The sequence below is a fragment of the Mercurialis annua genome, linkage group LG3 (assembly GCF_937616625.2).
Source record: "Mercurialis annua linkage group LG3, ddMerAnnu1.2, whole genome shotgun sequence".
NCBI classification, from domain to species: Eukaryota; Viridiplantae; Streptophyta; class Magnoliopsida; order Malpighiales; family Euphorbiaceae; genus Mercurialis; species Mercurialis annua.
The window spans coordinates 14,783,119-14,799,928 of NC_065572.1; the positions used below are offsets into that span (position 1 = coordinate 14,783,119).

At 31.3% G+C, this 16,810-nt stretch overlaps 2 protein-coding genes across 3 annotated transcripts; both read right to left on the minus strand.

Moving 5' to 3' along the window:
• Positions 1–2,178: 2,178 nt before the first annotated feature.
• On the minus strand, positions 2,179–4,008 carry LOC126674134 (LOB domain-containing protein 25). 2 transcript variants are annotated; one of them, XM_050368522.2, is made up of 2 exons: positions 3,775–4,008; positions 2,179–3,064 (listed from the first exon to the last, which is right to left on the minus strand). In XM_050368522.2, the coding sequence occupies exon 2, from the start codon at positions 3,051–3,053 to the stop codon at positions 2,520–2,522; it is 534 nt and encodes a 177-aa protein (XP_050224479.1). In that variant the 5' UTR covers positions 3,054–3,064; positions 3,775–4,008; the 3' UTR covers positions 2,179–2,519. The 2 variants fall into 2 exon arrangements, with proteins under 2 accessions (XP_050224479.1, XP_050224478.1); XM_050368521.2 differs by having other exon boundaries at positions 2,180–3,064; positions 3,770–3,863.
• Positions 4,009–8,304: 4,296 nt separating this feature from the next.
• On the minus strand, positions 8,305–9,041 carry LOC126672342 (uncharacterized mitochondrial protein AtMg00310-like). Its single transcript, XM_050366288.1, has 2 exons — positions 8,993–9,041; positions 8,305–8,702 (listed from the first exon to the last, which is right to left on the minus strand). The coding sequence occupies exons 1-2, from the start codon at positions 9,039–9,041 to the stop codon at positions 8,305–8,307; spliced, it is 447 nt and encodes a 148-aa protein (XP_050222245.1).
• Between the last annotated feature and the right edge of the window lie 7,769 nt (positions 9,042–16,810).

The following is a 16,810-nucleotide window of genomic DNA, read 5'->3' on the forward strand; positions in this document are numbered from 1 at the left end:
ATATCGGAAAAATAGAAGACGGAAACTGAAAAATCCAACTAAGATCCTCATGCAATTTTTGCTTCTGTGGGTATATGAATTCTTCGCATGGCAAACAATCCTCCTAGTTCCTACAACACTAGGCTTCTGTACATTTTACTGTTTATCAAAAATGGCACTGTTTAATTTCTAAATTGAAAGATAGAGTTGATATCTTTGACTTAATTAAGCATTTTACTTCAAAGCAGAATTTTCAACATAATACTAGCTCTGAACATATTATTGATTAACCATTGAGCTTTAGTTCAAATGGTATAAGCGCTAGCCAGCAAACTGTTAGGTCGTAGGTTCGATTTCTCTCACAAGCGCTCCCCCTTCCCGATTATTAAAAAAAACATATATTAATTAGAAAACAACTTTTAATTTGAACATGTTAGGTTGTTAATTTTGCCATTTCGCCAACTGTTTTTGTTTTCTACAAGGTACTTGAAGTGTTCTGAATGTTAAAATGAAGCCACCAAAATAGTAATTTCTTTTGCTTTTTATTATGTGTTTAATTTATTTTGTACATTAACTTTTATTAATATAACATAATACCTTTGACATTAAAATTTTGGCCGTTTTATAAAATATTTCTATCTTTGCCTCTGTCTAGATGGATTCCAATTATGAATTAGCTCTAATCTCAATTTTTCAAGTGGTTGTATATATGAGTAAGGTTTCAATTCACGATCCCACTTAGATAACAAGAGCTTTTTATCAATTTACATACAGCTTGAGAATGAATGGTGATGTTGTTGTATAGCTCTTTTTTTTTTATCGCAATGGATGTTTATAATATTCTAAAAATAAAGAGAAAAAGATTTAATTTTCAACACTTCCTGTGGATTTCCATTAAAAACACAACAAATTAAGATAGTATAAATTAAGTTCATGCATCCAGAAATTAAAGATATCCACAATTATATATGCAAATGATTGCATATGTTTCTATATGATTGTTGTAAGCAGACGGCGGTATTGAAATTAAATTTAATTCATAAATTCAACTAGTAGTTATAAATTAAAATATAAATAAACTACACATGGATATGTATAAGGTTGGTAGTGCTAAAAGTGTGTACACGAAATTGTTTATAAAGATTATGCATAGAATAAATAATGTTAATATTCGGTGGGTCTTCCCTAAATTCTAAATATAAATATTAAAATTAAAAATTATTGATACATTATATCTTCATCAAGAAATAGGAGCTTCTTCTTAGTTTATCAATCTCAATGTTGCACATCTATCAACCTTCATAATTGGAATATAATTAAGAAACAATTACCTGTTCATGCCAAATTTAGAGGTCAAATTATATACATTATCATTCCTTGGCTTAAGGACTACTGGAATTGGAAAATTTTTACTATATGTAATAGAACATATGTATGTGCATATAAGCATATCCAACCAAATGATCAATCATATTTTATTATTAAATATTCTAACACTCTAAATTTTTTATCGGTTTCATTATAAAAAATACTTTATTTGGTAACAATAACTTTCCAGGTGATTTTCTTTTTTATTGCTAAAAAATATATTTTACAGCAATAATTCTGAAAACTACTGTCATTAGTTAGTTATAAGCAATATTTTATTGCCAATTACTTAAGATAACATTTTTTTTGAGAATCAAGAATGCATTTTATTAAAATAATCTTTTATTAGTAACAACATGCTATAATTTTTGTTGTTGTTATATGTTAATAGTAATAATTTTGATATTTTTAGCTGTAAAAATATTTACTGTTAATTCTAAGATTTCTTGTAGTGTTTGTTATACGACATGTACATATCCGTTGAACGATTATTGACTAGCTACTCTTAATTTCAGGGTTAGTATTATCATGAACCAAAGTAATTAACCCTAAAGTTGAGGTATAAAAGTTTTGGAGTTTCAACTACACACTCTCAAGTAAATGATATATATAGAAAGGTCAAAGAATTTTTACAGGATTATTACATATATATGTCAGTGAACCATTTAATAAATTCCTTCTACAAAACATTAACAGTCTAATATATTTCACAGATAACAAAAACCCTAATTGGGTTTCCTCTTTTTCATATGTACTAAATATTCATAACACTCCAATATTATTTCCACATACAAATAAATAAATTTTACAAAGGGATATATCACCAAATTACAACAAAGTTAACTTAATCCCAAAACAAATCATAAATTGTAACGTTTTTTACAATAAATTTTAAATCTTAGCAATATCAAATATAAATTATCATTTTCTGCAGTTCGAAGCACCAACTGATTTGTAATAGAATATATTAAAATAGACACTAGAATATATATTGTTCTGGCGTCCAGCTCAATATATTTTTATCAAAACAACGTTTGGTGTTCCGAATTGCAGAAAATAAACAATTCGTTTTTGACATTACTAAAATTTAAAGTTTATGTTGTAATAACAAAATACGCTAAAATTCATGATTTGATTTACGTTTAAGCCGAATTAATTGAAACCCTAGGTAGCTAAATGCTACCATGACCTCCTCCTCTTCTTTGAGTGTCACCATAGGAATCATTACTCCAAGGAGAAGGATAATAAATAGCAGAATTTTGATCATAATTAGAAAGCACTCCTGAACCATGACCAATTCTTCTACCAAATTGAGAAGATGATGGTGGTGGTGGAGGCATTTGATGATGATTATTACTAGAAGCAAACCTTATCAAATCAGCATTGGTAGCATCTAATTCCTTTTGGAGTCTAATAACTTGTCTTTGAAGCACAGAAATGGCACCAACACACCCATAAACAGGATCTTTCATTCTTGCCTCAGCCTCATAGGCCAGAGAATTTACTGCATCTTCTCTTTGATGAGGAAGCACTTCATTCAGCAACTTACTCACATTACTTGCCCCAAATATTTTATGAACATTTGCAAATTTTTGAGGCTCTTCTGGTGGGAAATATGGTGCAAATATGCAATCTGGTAGGCATTTTCTCCTCAAGAATTTGCAGGCAGCACATGGTGAATTTGAATAGCTAGAACATGAAGCCATCTTCTTACTCCCTATAATTATGTTATACTCAAATTCATTAATCAAATCACCAGAAATAAATGATATAAGCGCTAGGCAGCAAACTGATAGGTCGTGGGTTCAATTTCTTCCACAAACACTCCCCCTCCCCGATTATCAAAAAACAAATCACCAGAAACAAATTTATTATTTAAGAGTATGATCATTTAGTTTTATTCATAAAAAAAATGATCATTTAGTTTTCTTTTTCACATACATATATAGATGTTCTGAAACATGAAATTTTTTATTTGACTATCAATTTTGTTTTATGAAGGCGCACACCTTCTTTCCAATTATCTTTTTTTTTTTCAAACTTGCTCTACTTTTTTGTCTGCAAAGCATTTTTATGTTTTTCATGAATGAGATAACTCATAAACTACATATTTATTGTTTTCTACACATTTTATAGTCAAAAACAAACATTAAAACGTAGAACAGTTGTTTAAAACAAAAAAAAACAATAGTATATAAACAGTAGAATATAAGTGTCAATTTAGACAGTATCTTGTTGTGGATTCTTTAGAATATATTTGGTCAAATAATTCTGCTATGTGTCTCTCTCTTTTTCACTCATCCTGCTCTCTGTCATTTGGATCTAAGAAAACCAAAATCTTAAAACTGTAATTGCAAGAATAGAAACTGATCAAATCCATATAAGATCATAATAGTATATATAGGGTTTATCCTGTACTTACCTTACCTATGACTAGGTTTTGATGGTGATGATTCAGGAGATATGCTACATATATGTATGCATAGGATCTTGGGAGATGTAAATATATAGTTTGATTGGCCCAAGAAAGAAAAGAGTAGAGATATATGAGAGATGGGGAATAAAACTGGTGAGTATGAGATGTGAGAGTTGAGTAAGAGGAAACCCTAGTTATAGGGCAGACATAGAAAAGGGAAAAACAGTGACAAAAGGTGAGGAGGGGAGGGGCAAAGAGCATTTAGTGAAGAGGGATATGAAAAGCTAAAGACAAGTGTAATAAATGGGGCAACTAGCTACCAAAATTCATCACTGTCACACTGCTCCTCTTTACAATAATATCAAATACTGTTCATTTACTTCAACTATTTATTCCAAATTAACTACTTCTCCTACTTTACAATCAAACTTTTCTTTCTTCCTAATTAGACGTGTGCAAAAATCGAATTGCACCGTAAAATTTGAATCAAAATTGTAAATTTGGTTCGGTTATTTGGTTAATATATATGGTTTTATTCGGTTTGTATTTGTATAAAATTTGGTTTTTGATTTTCAATTCGGGTTGAGCATTTTAAAAACTAACAAAACTGAAAAACCGAATAAAAATGTTAGAAAATTAACTTGAAAAAAAAACAAACATAATCTATTTATATATATTTTTAACTCTTTATTCCTTAATATACCTAACAAATAAGATCATAATTTTATATCTATACTATATAAAAGAGCACGGGGTGGAAGGATGTGCACATGTTCTTTTTATTTTAAAAAATTTAATTAATATTAGAAAACTAATACTAACTAAATTTATTTGCAATACTTGTTAAGATAATTTTTTAGAGTAGTAACTAAAATAGACTACTTCAAATATTTAGTAATTGTTATTTTAACTATTATTTAACCATCTAAAATAATAATTAAAATAAACCACTTCTAATAAATTACTAATTTAATTATTATTTAATATTTTTTAAAAATATTTCTATAAATAGGATAAATAATTCCTAATTAATGACTATTTAAATAAGTATTTGATATTTTATATTTAAATACCATTCATAATTATAAAAGTATTTAAACTACTTCTAATAAATTACTAATTTAATTATTATTTCATATTTTTTATTTAAATTTAAGTACAATTTCGAAAATTATTTAATATTTTATACTTAAATATAATTTATAATTATAGAACTTATTATTAATAACATATAACTATTCCAATCGAGCTTGACTGCACGAGCTCTACTCGAGAAAGATTAAAGTTCCACGAGCTTTTACTTCAAATTTATGGCTAAGTCTTAGGGTGTGCGAACGCACACCCCCATCAAAGGGCAGTGTGCGAACGCACACTGTGTAGGAAATTTAGCTATCTCCACCAAATTTGAGGGCACTTCTGGATTGTCATCAAAATTCGACCTATAGTCATTAGCTGCGCGGAGAGATGTATAAATCTCATTTTTAACATCGAAATAAGAATTCGCTTAATTTGTAGTCAACCTAAACATTAGATTTAGCTTAGTTTTGAGTATTATTCATCGTTTTACTATTATTTTTTAGATTATCCAGAGAGATTATATTAGAAATCGAGCGACAAAAATACGATGATTTTCGAAAGATCATTGATTATTGTAATCTTTATAACTATGAATTTTTTATTCTTGATTGTTGAGTTTTTTTGATGAACATGAGTAGGTAAACCTCTTTTCGGGGATTATTGACTTGATTTATGTCTATTTAGTCGAATTGGATTTATGGATATTGGCTTAATTGCGTATTGTTGATTTTTCTTAATGTTTGAATTTATTTGGCTAATTTATTCATTGCCTTGTGTTTTGATTTTGACTCGAGAGAGTTAAATTGAAACAGACCAATATAATCAAGGTCAAATGATAAAAAAGGCCAAATCTTTCGTGAATGTTCCACAAAAATTCAAACTTTTCAATTTTATCCAATTTGTTCTGAAACGCATGATTTCGTTTCAACTTTGTCCGAATACACAATTTTACTAACATGACGCCTATGTGGCGTTGATGTGGCATGCCACACATCAACGCCACATAAGAAAAATTGGGTAGTTGGATAAAATTGAAACGAAATGAGGAGAGTAGGCAATTTACCGACAAGTTAAATCAAATAAAGGTTGAAGCCCGAGGATAAAATCCATCGACATGAGGAAAGTAGGCAATTCACCCCACAAAATAAGTACGAAGCAAGACACGATCCCAAAGACGATGAACGAAAATATACACTACTCAAGACAAGCAGGGCAAACGTCCTAATGTGAATAAAGGAGAACATACGGAACATAAAATGGAAATTGAAGCTAAGGAACGAGGTACGAAATACCAAAAGATTTTGCAAATTTCATGATAAGCATTGACACGACACTGACAAATGCCGAGATCTCAAAATGAAGATCGAAAGAATGATTGAAGAAGGAAACCTCAAGAAGTTCGTCTCCAAAAAGAGTGGAAGGAGCGATCAACGAGAGAAAAGAAACAAATATGAAAAACCAAAGGAGAAGAAATATGAAGAGAGGCCGACGAAGATCATGGGAACAATTCACATGATCAATGGAGGAGGCCTAAACATATCCAACATTAGGATGAAACAGAGAATTGACAATGCCTCTAATTATCTTTTATATCGAAGATTATGAGCATGTCAAAGCGCCCTATAATGATGCCAGTGGTAACTAGAATAATCGGGAAATTGGAACATGGAGCCAAACTTCATCGAGTCTCGATTCCTCTATAAGGACTCGGTAGCCCGCCCATCAACCCCCTAGAGTAGTCACCTTAGCGGTCATTGCAGGCCTAGAAAAAGTAATCAACAAAAAATAAACACGCTATTTAACATTGTGGACATGGATAAAATATGCAATGCGATTCTAGGAAGGTTGTTCCTCCTTGACTCGACGGCCGTAACTAGCATAAGAGCGCTTGACATGAAGATACCGATTGAGAAAACAGTCATGACGATAAGAAGAGATCAAAAAATTGCTAAAAAGATCTATGTCAAATCAATAGTGGACCTTCAAGACCTAAAGAAGACAGTTGATAAAGAGGAAGAATGAAGTGGAATCAGAAAATAACACATCACTAGTAGGGACTCAAGACCTATCCGATGAATGTTAAATTTTTCTTTATTTTTATCAAAGTAGTTTCTAAGAAAATTTTCCATCAATACAAAACTTTCCTAGCAAATATCGCTATGAATAAAAAAGGGCATGAAATCCTAAAGAAGAAAAGGGTCCAATACCCCACAAAAATAAAAAAAAGGGCTCAAAGCTCAACAAAAAATAAAGAAAGAGCTATTAGGGTTTAGATTAACCCTAAAAGTTTCTCAAATCAAAAATCTGAATTTAGATTGATTAAAAAACTTAAAATTCAGATTAGCCTTAAAGTAAAATTAAAAGAGTTTAGATTAACTCTTCTTTTATCACAAAAGGAATTCTATTAAAGCAAGTCTAAAGAAAGTAAATTGGTAAGGAATTCAGGACAATTATAATACCATCCCCGATGAATTGACATAGAATGAGCTGATTGCGCAATAATATGCGCTGCCTGGTTCGCAGATCTCCTAGTAAAAACAAAATATAAATTATTAAACTCCTTCGCTAAATATAAACAGTCCAAAATCAATCCATCTTCTTTGTCTTTGCTCGAAGTTCTAAGCTTAGTAATAACATCCAAGAAATCCGACTCAAGAATGACATTCGAAGTGCCTTTGAACTAACTTAGAGCTTCGCGGATGACTATAATCTATGCACTACGCGGAGAAACCGAACCTGGAAGATTGGCAGCCCTTGTTTGAACAAATTTCCCCTCCGAATCACGAATGATACAAGACACCTCAACGCTACTACCATCCCAAAAAACTGCAGCATCCATATTAATCTTTAAAAAAAACAACAAGAACCTTCCAACTCACCAAACCTTCATCTCTTCCAATAAGCAAATCTGGATCAGAAGCTTTGCTCCAAGTACATATTTGATGACCTTCAGAGTTCACAACCTCCTTAATCAAGCTACTTTGGTGTTACCAAATCACTTACGGTTGTACCACAGATTCAAGAAAATCCACGCTACTAATCCACAATCCTCCACGTTCATTTGATTCAACCTGTCGTTACACCAATCCTACATGCTTTCTGGAGACCCATGCAACATGTCTAGTCCTGCTAATCTCCAACATCTCATCGCAAAATTGCAATACTGAAACAAGTGAACCGCCATTGCTTTTGCGCAGTTACAGACTTGTCAAATAGGGTAGATGAATACACGTTTACTAGCTAGCACATTAATGGCAGGAAGGTTTCCGGAACAAGCTCTCCACAATAGATTTATTACTATCGAGTTTCCAAATCTTTTCCCAATTAAAACTTGGCACTTAAGTCACTCAATTCGTCAACACTCGGTAAACACTTTTCACTGTAAATTGATTCTTACTATCCAGCGCCCACATCCAAATGTCTTTAACATTGCGTATACTTATTGGAACATTGAGAATTATTTGTCAATCCACACTGTCAAATATATATGAAATAACTTCAATGTCCCATTGTTTTCTTTCCATTCTAAACAGTCGACACACATTTGTATTTTCTAACCCAACATGAACAAGAGTAGAAACTCGACCTGTAACTCCTTGTAATAACCATAGGTCCGACCAAATATTTCTATCAACACCATCCCTAATCCGAATTTGAGCTCCCATCCACTTAATATCTGGAGTAGCAAAAATGTTTCTCCCAACATAGCTAGGATTATTGCCCAATTTAGCTTCAAGAAATGAACTATTCAGAAAGTACCTAGCCTCAAATATCTTAAACACCAACGATTCCTTCTTACTAATCAATCGCCAAGCTTGACGAGGTAGCATGGATAAATTAAACTCATGAATCTTTTTGAAGCCTAGACCTCCAAAAAAAATTGGAACATATAACCTCTCCCATCGAGCCCAATTTATACCATTTTATTCCGCTTGATTCCTACCCCACCAAAACGAATTCATCATTCTCTCAAGAGCCCCACAAAGATCAAGCGGTAATAAAAAACATTCATCACGTAATTAGGAAGAGCTTGAGCAACCGATTTAATCAATATCTCTTTTCCTCCTCTCGATAAGTTTTTGGTATTCCACCCTTCAATTTTCTGTTTTACCCCATCCTTCAAAAACTTAAATATTTGGTTTTAATTCTTGCCCACAAATGAAGGAAGAGCCAAGTACATCTCTTGATCACCAACATCCATCACACCCAAAACAACACAAATATTACTTCTGTCACTTTGATTCACATTCTTGCTAAATAAAATGCTTGTTTTATAAAAGTTCACATATTGCCCAAACAAACATTCATAATAAAGCAAAACATCTCTTATGGCTACTGCTTCCTCCACCGAGGCTCAAAAAAATAAATAACAATCATCGGCGAAAAATAGATGAGTAATAGTGGAGCGCCTCTACTAATTTTAACGCCATGAATACTATTATTACTTTCACAATTAGATAGAAGCAAGCTCAAACCTTCCATACAAATAATAAAAAAAAGAGGTTTAAATTAACTCCTTTAAATACAAAAGGCAACTCGCCCAACAGAAACAAACCCTAAAAAAGAAAAAGGCAGCTCGCCTAAAAAAGACCAAAAGGAAAATACAAAAGGCAACTCGCCCAACAGAAACAAACCCTAAAAAAGAAAAAGGCAGCTCGCCTAAAAAAGAACAAAAGGAAAATACAAAAGGCACCTCGGCCACACAAGGAACAAATATTAGTAAAGAAGGTAACTTATCCAAAAGGAATAAATCTTCATTAATTAAAAAAGGGGAATACATAAGATGATTCGCTCAAAGGAATCAAATTAAATACATAACGCGATTCGCCCAGAAAGAAAAATTACAAAAACTTAGAAGATTTTGCCAAAGTAGCCTGATTTTTCTTAATCTTCTCCATTAACGCCTTGGCTAAGTATATACGGTCCAAGTTGTTCAAACCAAAGAGATCTATATCTATATTTTGTTCCCGCAACTTATCGTCGATGGCCAACAGATATTCGCTTATTAAAACCGAATGAAACAACTTCATATCGAGCAAGCGAATATGAAGTTTCTCTATCTCAACCTTCAATTGATCTCTCTCTCTCCAACAATATGCACGCTGGTAGAAATAAGAGCTTCAATCTCCTGAGTCATATCGGCATCCTTTTTTTTTATAAGAGCCACCTGACGATCATGTATCGCACTTTGAGCCTTCAACTCCAAAAGAAGCGTGCCGTGCTCCTTACGGAATCCTCCCAGTCTCGCCCTCTCTTAATCAGATTCTGCAAGTAGGGTCTTGAGCCTTTGAACTTTGTCTTTATCGAATTGACGATGATCGTTCATAACAAGGATCGTTTGAACGGTCAACAAATATAAAAATCAAAAGATGAATAAGAAATATAAAGTAGAAAAACAAAAGGAAAAGGGAGAAAGAAGAAAAGCGTACCGAAAAGTAATGGAGACAAGCTAAGTTCGACAAGTCCTCACCGGGTTCCTTGTCAAACCACTTAATATCTTCAGAAATGGATATATTCTTAATAAATCCATCCAACACAGTGGAACTCATCAGGTTTGGAGGATTCTGCCTCTCAGCCTAATCAGCCACTTTCGTAATCTCTTTCAAAGTTGCCTTCTTAACAAGTCGGCGTTTCTTTTAATATTGGGATTTCCACCACTAATAGCAGGAGTATCAACACCCGTCGTGGATGGTGCGATACTCATAATTACGTCTGATGAAGGCTTAACACCCTCAAAAATAGACTCTGGAACCGTCTCAGCAACGGGCTCGAAATCGACAATATAATTTTGGCGATCTCTCCTACAGAACTCGCCAAAGTCGGGGGGCAGATACCTCGATAATATTTCATTATGAATAGCTCCAAGTTGAATCACCTTTATACCGCCATGGAAAACCTCGCCCATAGGAATAAATATATCTACTTTAAAACCCAAAAGCATATCGCAAACGAAGAAGACATCCTACGAGAAATAAAACAAGAGCAAATCAGAATTATACCTTCAACAACCTTTTCATAAGAGAGATAAGCAAGTCCTTTTTCAAGGATCCTCCAAAAGTAACCATCGATATCTAAGATGACTATTAAGTAATACACACAAAATTAGTTCTTGCAAAATGTTTTGAAAACACAAATCAAAAGTAAGAGTGGACTCAGGCAAGCTTAAAGGCGAAGGTGAAGTCTTCACCACCTTATTCGAAAAGCCTTTTCGAAAACGCGAAAAAAGCAAAGTCATGTGTGATTACGAAGAATTTTCACCTCCACCCTACAAGAAACGAGAAATTAATAACAAATCGCCCTTCCCTAAAGTTAGCAAAAATCAAAACCTCATCATTCCAAAATAAAGAAACGATATAATGAATAACATCATGGAAGGGGACTACCCTTGATGCCTACAAGATTCTACAAAATTAGTAAAAATTTGAATAGTCCTTGGATGAAGTTCTCCAACAGCGATATAATGTTTGCAGCAAAGGTCATAAATAAAAGGATCTAAAGGAAACCTAAGGCCAGCTATGAGTTTCTCTTAAAAAAAATAACTGCCTCCCGAGGCGAACCGGGATAGCCAAATGCCCTCATGTGAAAATCGGATTTCCCAACCTCGTAACCTACAAGAAAGCTATACTTAAAAGAAATCTCTGAAATTTCTTCCTTGAACAAAGATGACTCTATAATAGCAATACAAGCAAACTCAACTTTCATTTTCTTCTTAGGCGACATGTAAATGCAGAAAATGGACAAACAACAAAAATTGAATTAAAAAAAAAGGATCAAAACGAGTAAAAACCAGAAAAACAAAGAACACTAAGAACCCATAAAATTCAAAGGAAAAAACGATGATTAAAACGTCCGAAAAAGTCAAAAAAGGGTTATAAAGAATACCTGGACTCAAATCAAGAAAAGTGAAAGATGGAACCTTGAAAAAATCGGCAAAGAGAAAAAGATAATTCACAAAAATGGAGAGAGAAAGGAAGATGATGATGAAGAAAGAAATGAACGACCAAATACAAATTAAAAAAGAGAAAGCCATACGTTCAAACGAACGGATGAGCGCCACGTGCCAAGCAAAGCGACATTTGGCTCAAATCCAAGGATACTGGCAAACCCATGCCGAAAAATTAAAATTCAAAGAAATTCAAAAAGACTTGAATAGCAAGCGAAACGACTCGCCCCGAAGACAAAACGACTCAACAAACAAAGTTAAATAAGACATAAATACCAATACTTTAACTCACTTGCCGGGGGAAGGGGGGAAATAATGAAAACTGAACTCCAGAATAAATATTATAAACCGAGTCATACATGATCAGCTCGTCGAGAGCAAATCCAAGGACTCGCCCATAGATAGCGATATCTGAGTCCTAGAGGACTTACCATGGCTAAACGCTACTCAAAAGAATTAGCCCGAATCCCAAAAGAGGCCGAATCTCTTAGGATTTGGTAAGACTCCGAATCATATCTAAACCAACAGATTGTAGAAGACCAGATTTTGCAGAATCACTTTTCTACTTGAAAACGTATACCTATCCGGGAAGATAATCCTATTTTGGAAGACATTTATGAATAGGACTCTTGTGGGATAAAAAAAATCATTTTCCTATTTAGATTCATACGACTAAATAGGAATCTCTTTCCTATTCGAATTCTAAAAAATATTCATCATTCTCGCTATATAAAGACCTTGAGGTATGCCTACAACACAATTACATTCAATACAACAATATTCCATTAAGCATAATATTGACTTAAACATCAGATCGGTAATCGGCAACATCATCCGATAAGCCATCTACTGATATCTTTTACACGTTAAACTCCATCGAGAAGGCGGACTACGTCAATAATTAATAAAAAAAACGTATAATTTAAATTTTTGAATTAATTAGTTATCGAGGAAAATTTATAAATACACTTCTCTTGTTTTTCTTACTTGTCCATTTGGACAAATATATTTATTTATAAATATATAGTTTTTAGAATTTATAGATGACAAGTATCTTTTAAAATTGTCCTTTCTAATAAAGGACTTCATGATTCAATTTTTAAAACATTTATTAACTAATATTTATTAATTAATATGATTATATTAATTTTTATATTTACAATTTAAGACAAAAATGACACTCTCTCAAAATAAACATTTGTTATATCTTAGCTTATGTATATGTAAACATTTTATAATCAAAACAATTGTTATTAACTTTATGCATAAAAAATTAATTACACAAGAGTACGACTTCTTACATTTCAACTTTAACATAAATATGTTTTAGTTGAATTATTGAATTCAACTATATGAACACAAAGCAGCGAATACATTTATCTACTGTAAGTCTCCATTATTGATACACAGTTGATTAGCTAGTAGATAGTACATTTTGTATTATATTAAGGTAAACTTTTTTAAAAAACATGATTAATATATATTTCTTAAAAAACAAGGACAAGTTCATAAAAAAAAAAGGACAGAAAAAATTAATATATAATATTTTTTAAAAAACATGATTAATATATATTTCTTTTATTCATAAAAAATATATATTCCTTTTTCCTATTAAATGATTGAAATTAGGCCACTGTCATTTTCACTTCTTTCTGCTATATTATTTCCTATTATATAATTTCATCCTTTAATTTTCCATTTCTTTTGTAACAAGTTTTATCTTTAATTTTTAAGCCTACTATGTCACTTCTTTCTGCAATTCCTGCTAATTATAAGCATATGGACATTTTTCAGTCGCAAAAGGTCAAATATAAATTATTTTGAGATAAATATTCAATCCGATCACTATATATTTTGATTAAAAACACATTCTAAGACGTAATTTTAAGAAATATAATAATAATAAATAAAATTAGCAGCATAATTTCAGAACTGAGATGCTACAAAATTTACAGAGTTAATTTTCAGCACTTTAAGATTACATTTAAAAATTGCAAAATTAAATATCAGCAAATATAATAAGTGATATATTTTCATTTATAATTATCAATTTTATGATTTTTGAGCTTACGGGGATAGCTTGACGGCTTGGGTAGTTTTCAACTTGTAAATAAGTTTTTTTTTAAATTGAAAATAAAATTAAATTACTTTTTATAAAGAGAATTCAATTGTAAGGTATTTAGAAAATAAAATAATTGTAACATGCCAAACCCATAGTGAGAATAATTAAATATAACACAACAATCAAAATGAAAATTTGATTACTATATGATAAAAATGAGTTGAGTTCGATTAAATCATTTAACTGGAGTGGAAATTAATGAGATGATAAAGACCCTATCAAGATATGAAAAGAAGAGATCAGTATTTGTGATAAAGTTTTTGAAAATAAAACTTAATTCAATAAGGTTATGTCAATTGTCTAATATTGGGTACAGTTAATGGGTCATAATGGAGAAGTTATAAAAGTGGGTGGCTAGGGATATCCCAAATTTGATTTTAGCAAATTTCTACATTTATTTAGAAGCATTTGATTTTCTATCATCATATTAAACTCTATCTCTTTCAAATTTCCTATCCCTTCTCACTATATACCTTCTTCTCTACTTCATCTCTTAGTTAAAAGATAAAAAAATGATTTTCTGATTTTAATCGAAAATTATTTCTTCTCCGTCCATAAATATTTAATATTTTATAGACTTAATCCTCATTTTAATAAAACTTGTCTGTTTGATAATTTATTTGATATGAATTTTAGTGTTTTTTTTAATGAAAGTTTATGATTTTATATTTTTGTGGTTTATTTTTTTAGAACTCTCAAGAATCTCTATTGATTGTTCAAACTCCATAGTCAATTTTTTTATAGATCTAAAATTAGTTAAAGGTTATCATTCTAACTTCTTATAATTTCATTGAAGATGAGGATCAGAAATAATAGACTTCTACGGATCGAGCAGATTTCCAATCAAATCGAAAGGAAAAATCGAAGTACCCGCTCCAATGGAACTTCGCTCTCAAATTCTAATTCGGTCATTTTATGCGGAATCAATGTCTAGATTTGTCTTATTTCGATTTATTTTTTTCTTGTATCTTGAGTTGTTTGTTAGTATTTTTAATCAAACTTTGAAAGACCATATATTACAATTGTTATATGACTTTCCATTTGTAAGTTACTTTTCATAAGTGAATTCTACCTATGAAAAAAAATTATATTAAACTTCATTAATTCAAATTCGAGCGGGGTGGAATAAAATCACATATAAAGTGTTATTAATAGTGTTCGAGATGCCATTACTTCAGATAATAGATGGAGAGTTGGGAATGGTAATTCGATCAGAATTTATCTAAACCAATAAATCCTATTAGAAAAAACCTTTGAGGTTCTTAGTCTGTCTAGAATGTGTGAGAATACCATGGTGAAAGATTTGGTAAATGAGACTGGCAAACAGAATATATATTTGATTAAAGACTTTTTACTGATAGAGGATGCAGAGTATTGATTGTTAATTTCCCCTCTTGCAAATTCAAATCAACTAGACTGTAATGGTATAAAAGGGAAGGAGTTTATATAGGCAAAAGTGGTCAAGTGGAGGGATATCAAAGGCTATCCGTTTTTTGAAAACTTCTGATACTATTAAATGGTAAAAGTTTGTGCTAAGTTTGTCATCATTAAAAAAAAATCTTATCGAGATGCTTAAACGAGTAGTTATCTGTGAAAATAAATCTGGTGAAAAGAGCTATGTACATAGATTATTTTTACCTGCTTAGTCTAAATGAATTGAAAAGTTTATGTAGACACCTTTTTCAGACGGTAGAAAAAATGATAAGGTATTGAAATGTCCAACAATAATTTATAAAGAAACATGTTCAAGTGACGAGATATTGATCTATTTGAAGACATTAAAAGAACTGGATCGACTTATGACAATGAATTTGAGAAATTGAATTATAATTGTCACGATAATCCAGGACAATTCAAAACAATTACGGTTACAAATTGGAGAAATTAAACTAATCCCAAAAACTTATAAATTTATGGGTTAATTAATTTGTTGAAATGCATGACATAGCAACGATAAATCTACAAATCTGGTGTTCAACAAAATAACACCATATTATAGCTTCTAAAAATCATTGATTCAAGAATATTAAGTAATTAGGCATTAGACAATCGTTGATTCACAAAGAATACCAAATTTTGGAATAAAAGAGAAATCATGTTTATTAAAATTTGATCATTGATGTGAATGTGCATACAAAATTGGAGTTTTGGAGAAGTGCATATCGAAAATCTTGATAATGACAGTTTTGTAATTCTGCATAAGTTTGAGGTGTGCGATTTAGACGATACTTTTTCTACTTATATGTAATTTAAAGACTTTTAAGATGAAATTTTGAATGTGAAAGAACGATCTTTTGTTTTTTATATTCATTTTTGATATTCCATTGAGTCAACGATTTCTTAATACTTCATTCCTAGAATTTTGTCGAATCAATAGGTTTTGCAAGTTATATTCAAATTTTTAACTTTATTAATCAAAATATTATCGATTTATAGTGTTTATCATCACTTCTTCCACTTCACATGGTTTGAAAAACATGGGCGTAAAGATTAGAATTTAGTATCCTCATAGGCTGTTAGACATTTATAAGGACTAAAACGATACTTTTACCACTTTCAAAATTTAATATATCAAAAAATTAATTATAGTAAATGAATTTTGAGCTAGCAAACCCTAAACAAACCATAAACTCTCCTAAAATATTATAAATAGCCACCTTAAACACAATTAAGGAGGCAACTTTAAGCAACAAAAGATATTGAAAGGAGAGGTTAAAGTGATCAAGAGAGAAAACTTGAGATTTCAAGCTCATTATCAGCCCCAATCAATCAATTGTCTGCTACTCGAAGATCTTAACTGGATTGTTTAACCAGACCAACTGAAAACAAACCAAAAACTCGGAATAGTACTTACAAGGACTCAATCGGATCTTAAACATCACATAAGTCTTCTATTAGTTATTTA